This window comes from Sitodiplosis mosellana, unplaced genomic scaffold, assembly GCF_009176505.1.
Source record: "Sitodiplosis mosellana isolate CC-2019 unplaced genomic scaffold, AAFC_SMos_1.0 Smas_scaffold_27, whole genome shotgun sequence".
NCBI classification, from domain to species: domain Eukaryota; kingdom Metazoa; phylum Arthropoda; class Insecta; order Diptera; family Cecidomyiidae; genus Sitodiplosis; species Sitodiplosis mosellana.
In genome coordinates this window covers 539,368-548,332 of record NW_022595269.1, presented here as the reverse complement: position 1 = coordinate 548,332, position 8,965 = coordinate 539,368, and the positions used below count along the sequence as shown (strand labels likewise).

Genomic DNA, 8,965 nt, shown 5'->3' with positions numbered 1-8,965 from the left:
CACAGCACATTATCACAGTTCATGTTATTTTTTGGGGTTCATTTTTTCTGTATGTTAGTTTCAATCACTGTGTGATGGTTAAATGCTTCGTTTTCAAAAGTAACGCCATCATTCACCATGTTCCATTTGGAATCAATGTATTGCGTCATTTGCATTTGTTTTGATATTATGACGAGGGGCAAACCACTCAAAAGTAATACTGTGTATTAGTATTACTTTAAGTAATACTAATGTAAATATTACCTTGTATTACTTTAGTATTACTTTTTTCAAACAATAGTATTATTTTTAAAAGGAGTATTACTTTATCAAAAGTAATACCATTTTTACCTAGTATTACTTCGTATTACTTCGCAGGTATTATGTATTACTTTTGAGTGGATTGCCCTCTGTATTATAAGAAAAGCATCCGACATTTTAATAATTTTTTTTAATTAAATTTCATTATTTTACACTTTGAATTAAAAAAAAATGAATAAGTGTGTCTAATCGGCTTCAGCCCTCGTTGATATCGATGCCTTTAAGAAGTGATACGAAACCTTTGAAAGGTTATTTACATCTAAGTGGCGGATCTGGCACAAGCTGGAATGCAGAGGCGGACACGTTGGTGAAATATTGCCGGTGGTAAAGGATTTGGTGGAGGTGGCAGCAAAGCGCCTTGTCGACGTGATGGCAGACGTCGATCATTGTTGCCCAAATTGACATTGACACCGTGGTCAACGAACTTTTTAGTGATTTTTCCCGTGGCTGAATTAGAAATAGATCAAAAGCCAAATCAGATTTTTTTTAAATTCTGGATATCCTTCAGCAAAACTTTATTTTTGAGAGTGTGAAAAAAAAAACTTGGATAATTACGGTTATGAATGGCAGCATCGCGAATTGCTTTATCGTTGACTTTAGCACCATACTCTAGAAGAACATTAATCACATCCAGAGCAGCTAGTTTGTTGGAATGATTGAAAATCAGAGTATTTCGTTTATAAACGAAAACAAAAATGTTTTAATCGAAATGAATGCTTCACTTTACCATTTATAACAGCATCATTAAGAGGTGTGCTTTTGAATCTGTCCGAAGAATTGATATCGGCACCATTATCACACAGAACTCTTGTTAACAAGCCATAACCTGCATCGAAAATTGACGGAAATTGAATAAAATTGCGTTTTTTAACGGAGTTTGATTCAATTACCATTCGACGTAAAATGCAGTGGAGTTCTTTGAGTAAATTCAGTTTTAGCATTCACATCCGCGCCGCGTTCAATGAGATGTTCGACTATTTCCACCCGACCTGGAATTTCAATTTGTAATTTGAAATCAAAACGTTGAATCGACGTACGTCGTTGATCATTATAAACAATATTCAAAACATATAACTTAAATGGGTTTTAAGATAAAAATTCAGATACCGTGACGAGCAGCTAGATGTAGAGGCGTTTCTCCATCTTTGATTCGGAAATTAACATTGGCACCATGGTCAATCAGGACTTTAGCAGCACCAGTTCTGCCTAGGTTTGATTCAAAATAATGTGAACGTGTTATAACACAACAAGAGCTAAGATCAATGAGAATTCCGTCAAAGTACCATGACGAGCAGCGGCATGAAGAGGTGTCTCTCCATCGTTAACTCTGTTGATGTTGGCGCCATGTTCAATGAAAAACTTAGTGATTTCTCCAGTCTCTAAAATGGAAATGGGTTCGAATATGATTTTTGAGACAATTTTAATCCATTTTAATGAATCCAACATAAATTTGAGTCATTACGGTCATGTATGGCAGCATCGTGAATGGCGGCAGTATATAATTTGGCATTATGTTCAACGAGAACTTTAACCACATCCAGAGCGGCTAGATTTAAAATGATGATAAATCAAAACATTTCGATTTTAAATGAAAACAATAATGGAATTGAATGCATTTACAGTACAAGACAGCATCGCTAAGTGGTGTGTCTCCATGTACGTTCAAAGCATTAACATCGGCACCATTATCACAGAGAACTCTGGCTAACATTCCACTACCTAAGGCAAAAATTGATAGAAATTATTTATTGTGGTGAAACGTGTTGAAAATACAAAATCTGATTCAATCACCATTCACAACAACTAAATGGAGTGGTGTTCTTTTAGCGACTCCATTTCGAGCATTGACATCGGCGCGATGTTCAATAAGGATTTTGGCTACTTCCAATCGACCTACAATTTCAAAATTGATCAAAGATTTCATTTTTATGAGCACATAATTGATTAAGACCTCAGCACAAGTAATTCCAGCTAATTACCATAACGAGCGGCGAAATGAAGAGCTGTTTCTTGTTGGTCATTCTTGGCATCAACTTCAACGCCACGGGAAATGAGAACTTTTGCGACATCAACATTACCTAAATGAAAAATTCAATATTTTTGTCTCAAATAGGAGACTTTCAAGCCATAATGCATTTTTGTAGAAATGTTGAAGAAAATTGTATGCCGTGAATAAATCGTACGATACCCTTTTCAGCGGCCAAATGAAGGAGGTGTAACTCTTTCAATTTCTGAACGTCTCCATCTTCAAAGCAACATTTTATGAGCATTTTTGTTCCTCTTGCATCATCTAAATGGGAATTGAAACGATTCAATAAAATCGATGATAAATTTAGTTTTGGCTTGAACAAAAAGAAACTTTTGACACTCATGCTAATCTAATTGATAGTGTAGTATAATAAACTTCATTCACTTTTTGATAGTTTAAATTTGATTTGAATACAGAATCAAATGAATCAATTGAATGTGGAACTTACCGACATCAACTGTCCGTTGAATTGCCTGCTTCCAATCTTGTTCCATACGCACACTTTTCCTGTTGAATGCTTCAATTATACTGCGGCTAGCTGATAATTAAGATAATAAAAAGGAAGCTTAGGCCAAATGCTTCACTAAGATTAGGTGTTTGAGCTTTGATTTGAGAAATTCGATTATTTTAAAATATTTAAGTGTCTCTTTCAAGCATGATTCCAAACTGAATTTAATTAGATCGTATGGCAATTTTACCAAAGTGGTATCCATATGAAAAACGCTTTGGATAATCACCAACCAACATTGTTGACATTAATCAGCGCCACTAAACTTATTCTTACCAATGCGTGTAATACAACCAAAGCAGGCAGGTCCCCATTCTTTATGAACTAAGTATTGGTCTGCGTTGTTATCAATCAGCAGCAACGTTATGTTGTCATTACCTTTCTTGAGGGCAAGCATAAGAGGGGAATTTTCTTGGCTATCCTTCATATTGACATTCGCCGAATTTCGGATTAAACACTCGACCATTTTTGTTGAACCAGCCTCAATTGCAACGTGCAAAGCGGTTTTCCCCGATCGATTTTTTATGTTGATGTCCACTTCCGATTGTGTTAAAATCTCAACCACCTTATCATGACCTTGAATTGGAACAATTATTTGGTTCAATATTAATTTGATGGTCACTATCCGATATTGGCCCTTGACTACCATTTTCAACGGCAACAAAAAGAGCTAGTGTCCCATTTGCATCTGGAAGAGACGCGTTGACACCAATTTCGATGAGAAGTTTTACAATTTCCGCTTGTCCTAATGAAGAAAGGCAAATCTAACTTTAAAAATTTATAGATGCAAAAAATTGATGCAATCGAAGATAAAGACATCTCAATAAAAAAAAACTACGCTACAAATATACCGCGTGTATTCCCTGCGCATGCTACGTTTAAACAGTAAAACCTGTGAATAACGGAACCTGGGAATAGTGGAAATCGTGTCAATAGTGGAAAAAAAATTTGGCCGTTGAGCTCTCCCATACAAATTGACCTGTTAATAACGGAAAACCGAAACTCCGAATAGTGGAAAAAATTTCTTGACGAAATTTTTTTTCGTCTTTTTTCCGTGTCTTTTTCATTTGAAACTATATTTTTTCCTTTATCAAAACCAATGATCATCATAAAAATCCTTCAGTACAATGTACATTACATTGATTTCAGTATCATGTTTTACTTTCGTCTGCCAAAATCATTGCTTATTTTATGCAAATAAATTTTTGATGCTCCCAATAAAAACACATCCACTCGATTGGCGCGTGCAATTCAGTATATTTACAGTAAGTTTGAAAATCATTGTTTCGTTTCATGAAATGCAGAATTTATCGCTGCCAATTTGGCAGTGAAAGAAATGAGTATCATTTACTTTCTCATTTTGAGTCACTGTTTAGACTGCTTGATTGTTCTAAATAATAATGTTTGTCATTCACGGTTTTTTTTTCATTTTTCGTTCTTTCTTTCCTTCATTCATTTATTGAAAAATACTTTTATTTCAGTATTTCCTTCTCACCTTTATTATATCGCTTGATTTGATCATTAAATACCCATAAAAATGTTTGCTTCGGTTTTTTTTTTGTTTCTTTTTACCCTCAATAATGGAAAATCATGTTTGGTTCGACTCAAAAACCTGTCAATAACGCAACCTTTGAATAGTGGAATTCGTGTCAATAGTGGAAAAAAAAAATTCCCCATGGGATTCCGTTATTGACAGGTTTTACTGTACCATTTTCACGCTTACGCTTATTTTATGCATAGTTTAATACAGAGTCGAAGGTATATTTAAGGCATATTTTTAGCGTGAACCGCATGCAAAGCATACGGATTAAATATACCTTCGACTCTGTATTAAACTATGTATAAAATAAGCGTAAGCGTGAAAATGGTATAAACCTGGCGTGCGCAGGGAATACACGCGGTATATTTGTAGCGTAGTTTTTTTTATTGAGATGCCAAGAGTCATGCTGGAAAATATTTTGGAAAAAAATAAAATTAAAATAATTTCACCTGTTCGTGCAGCCAGCACAACGGACCATTGCATTCCACGTAAGTTATTTATACAGTTTTTTGCTATGAACTCTGTCGAAAAGGCATCACCTAAATGGAGAAAAACGATGCTTCATGGTATATTGATTTGAAAACTTCAAGCGTGTGACCGCTATAACGTTTAACGTAAAACAAAAAGAGCGCAAAATGACCTTTTTTAATAGCTTCAATAAACGCAGTTGGCCAATCAACATCAGTATCTATTCCACGGTTATTCAATTTAGCGATGAGTCGATTTCTTCTTTGGGTACCTTGAACTAAATCAACTCATTATAGATACAGTAAAAGAAATGAAGGTAACGTTTACCTTGATCAACAACACAACGAAATATGAGTCCCTTCCAATCACCCAGTTCAAAATCAATATTTGTTCCGTTTTCAATGAGTATCACAGCAACTTTCTTATGACCTGTTTCGATTTCAATGGATTTTTCGATCAGTAGACAAATTTTAAGTAAATATGATATTTTCTAATTAAAAATTGAAATGAGATTACATTTCAATTACCTTTTTTGAGAGCATAATAAAGCGGTGAATGACCATTTTTATCGGTGACGTTGATATTTGCATAGTTGTCGATCAAGTATTTGACAATGCTTTCAAAACCTGCATGTTGAAAAAATGTTTAATATATATATTTAGAAAAAAAATCGACACTGGCTGAATGCATGACTAAACAATGTCCAGAACCATGTTCCCAAGTGTGACTGCACCCTAAGAGGACGCGTCCTCTCTTGCGTGCTAAATATAGAAAATGATAGCATAATATTTCTTCGCTTCTGTTTGGAGTAAACTTGGTGGTTTTAAACATTGTTCTTCATTCAGAGCCTTGTGATGAACCAATAAAAAACTAATAAACCAAAAAAAAAATCACCTTTATCAGCCGCAACATGTAGAGAGGTATTTCTGAAATTACGCTCTTGGAAGTTAACGTTTGCATTCTTCTTTACAAGAATTTCAACTACAGATTGGTGGCCTGTTTCAATGAAATTGAGATTAAAACAAAATAAATGATTTCAATTCCAATTTGGTACTTTCCTTTTCTGGCTGCCATATGAAGAGCTGGAATTCCATTGAGGCTCAAAATATTGACATTGGCACCATGATCAAGAAACAATTCTGCTATGTTTGCATTTCCTGAGTTAAGTTATGAGTTTAAATGGCTTGTGAGCACACACTTTCGATGAGCCTAATGATTATTTGTTTTGTAAAATTGGCAATTACCAACGTCAGCCGCCACATGAATTGGAGTTTGTCCATCGTCGAAGTGAGCATTCACATCCATTCCTTGTCTAATAAGATCTCTGATTTCAAATGTAGACTCTAGGAATAATGAATCGAGATGATTTTTTCTCACCTTCTTAGCAGAAATAGAAAAGAAAAACTACTTTTTTATCTTTGCTTAGAAGAAAAACTCACCATATTTGATCGCATTTCGCAGCTCATTCATTTTTGATGAAAGAGATCTACAATAAGTTGAAAAAAGTACAAATTTTTCAAATGAAATATTTTCAAATAAAAATGTGCTGGTTTACTTACTCGTCTGCCTTTTTATCGTCTGCGAATGATTATGGCATGGAGGGAAATACCGTGGAATAAATTTAAAACATTGAAGTATGTCATGACTTATACGCCAAGAAATTAAATAAAGTAGAAAATTTAAAGGGAGGATTAATTTAGAATGTGCTGAATTACCTGCCAGCAAACCATTGAGATCTACAATAAACAGGGCAATTGCGAATATTGCCTTCATTTTGATTTGCTCAAAAACGCAATTTGAATCAGAATTCTGAACAATTTTTATAGAAAGATATCAAAATAGTATTTGAAAACACTAACTGAATAAGATAAACACAGTTTGAATCACTCATAAAGGAGAACCATGAAAAAATCTCCAGCGATCGCAAACAAAGCGAAATTTCTACTGAAACACTACTTCAAGTAAAATTTACTTCAAGTTCATGTTAACATGCATGTGAAACATTCCTATCACATTTGATGCTTTGAAATTCTTATCTGCTGAACATTCGGAACTGTTTAAGTGTTGAACTGTGCTGATGTTGGCATCGACATTAGGTTCGCGTATCAATGTTTGTGTGCATCAGCGTTTATTGATAACGGTTTGAATGAATTTGCAGTACTCTGCTTATCAAACTTCCGACTGGTTTGTATTGGGTTTTCCCAAATTAAATCATTTTCAACCAAAAGCGATACAGAACAGCAAAATGCCGAATGCGGCTTAAATTTTAATTTCAAGTTGTTTTATTTGACAGAATATAAATAAATTATACAGAGTAAACCATAAAATTAGTGCGTTTCTACTCAATACAATAACATCTTAAAACCGCATCGCCATTTTACATAAGTTCTCGTTTTGAAAGTACAGATAAATTCCGTGTATCATCTTTCACTTGTATTGTTTTACACGCACCTCAACATTCATAATACAAACTTGATACGAGTGGAGACGCCTTATGATGATTGGTACAGATTGTTAGTGATGTGATTAATCTGTACTTTGGAAAACGTAAAATATTGAAACTTTGACCGTTCGTGACACTCAATTGACTGCAATGAAAAAAATACCACTGTTGTCCGAGAGTTGATCGTGTCAGTAGTATTTGTTGTTGTTATTTGATATTTCGAACTCTCACCGCTTGCATGTACTTGTACAATGTATAATGCAAATCAAAGGCGTTTTTAAGTGGTGCCACTTTCGTGCAGCTTGTATTAGATTCAATCGCTGTTATCGCCGCTACTTTCAAGGTATCTTCGATAGTCAAAATACACAGTCAAAGCAGTCTTGATATCCACTTTTACTTTAGATTGGAATGCTGCACAAAATTGAAACAAAAAGTCAAACTATCGATTAGATAATAAAAGTTTTCACTCCAGAGATACAACAATATATCTATGTCATATTTATTGCAATTCATCTATTTCCACGTGACCATATTCTTCATATGCTGACATTTTTGTCCCTGAAAGAACCATCGCCATTTAAGGAGTTTTTTTTACACTGTTTTACACACCGGCTCTACTCGCATTTGATTTTCATTACTTTTACTTTTATTCAAAATATTTGACCGTTTTAGCCTGTATTATTTTCGATTGAAGTGGATATAGTTTAAGGTTGATAAAGGTTCTTTGTTCATGCTCATACTACTTAAGCATACTTACAGAGAACACCGGAACGATGCATTAAATTCTGTATTTGAATTCAACCGTCAAAGCTGAATGCCACGCCAAACCCTTTGGAATTCAAATTCCAATCAAGAATAAGCTGAAATTTGTGAAGAAATTTTATGCAACCAACAAGGCAAAAAGGCGTGATCACTTTAATTTCTTCGAAACGATTTCACCTTTGGAAAGCACTTTTACTGATACTTGCTAATATTGTAGCTTAAAGCCGTAGAAACATTTGGCTGTTCCACAGATCTTTGTGAGTCATCCATTTCAACGCTTAATCGAATCGTTATTCGGGAATGAATGACATGTAATCGAAAGGTTTCGGACATTCTTCAAGATGTGGCCATTGGCATTACTATCATTGATACATTCATCGGAATTTCAGAATAGTTGAGAAGCTGTCCATATTTCTATGTAAAGTGTTACTAATACATATTAGAGCTATGGTCTTGTATGAGATTCGCTTTTGCTTTTTCCAGAGAAACCGTAGATTTGTATGATTTTGAGCGCATTCACCTTTTTGAGTGGCGTAAAGTAAATATGATTCCGTATTTCCTTGCATTAACTAACACTGTAGTTACGGAATAGAACAACGTAATCATGGTAGATGAGCCTGAATGTAACGCAAATGTATGGGACATATCACTTAATTCATATGCATGATTTGGAAATGTTCACATTTTCGCAGTATGCACAGAACACATTTCGTTTCAAAGTTAAATAAATTACCATAGATGGATTGTTGTTTACATATGCAAACAACGATCCATCTGTGGCTCTTTTTTTCAACTTTGAAACGACTTTGAAACGGAGTGTGTTTTGTGCATGCTGCGAAGATGTGAACATTTCCATATTCCAATAAAGTGATTAGGATATTATCACGTGAACAGCACAAAGACATATCCGAGGGG

The 8,965-nt window shown here is 34.5% G+C and overlaps 1 protein-coding gene across 1 annotated transcript; it reads right to left on the bottom strand.

The window, feature by feature from the left end:
- Window positions 1-417: 417 nt before the first annotated feature.
- Window positions 418-6,762, bottom strand: LOC129568855 (ankyrin-1-like). Its single transcript, XM_055447180.1, has 24 exons — window positions 6,561-6,762; window positions 6,405-6,423; window positions 6,285-6,331; window positions 6,090-6,188; window positions 5,906-6,002; window positions 5,740-5,843; window positions 5,373-5,471; window positions 5,173-5,274; window positions 5,018-5,122; window positions 4,827-4,916; window positions 3,484-3,582; window positions 3,114-3,413; window positions 2,778-2,867; window positions 2,489-2,590; window positions 2,280-2,378; window positions 2,092-2,193; window positions 1,921-2,019; window positions 1,763-1,846; window positions 1,584-1,679; window positions 1,408-1,506; window positions 1,191-1,289; window positions 1,028-1,126; window positions 856-939; window positions 418-747 (listed from the first exon to the last, which is right to left on the bottom strand). The coding sequence occupies exons 1-24, from the start codon at window positions 6,616-6,618 to the stop codon at window positions 560-562; spliced, it is 2,460 nt and encodes an 819-aa protein (XP_055303155.1). The 5' UTR covers window positions 6,619-6,762; the 3' UTR covers window positions 418-559.
- Between the last annotated feature and the right edge of the window lie 2,203 nt (window positions 6,763-8,965).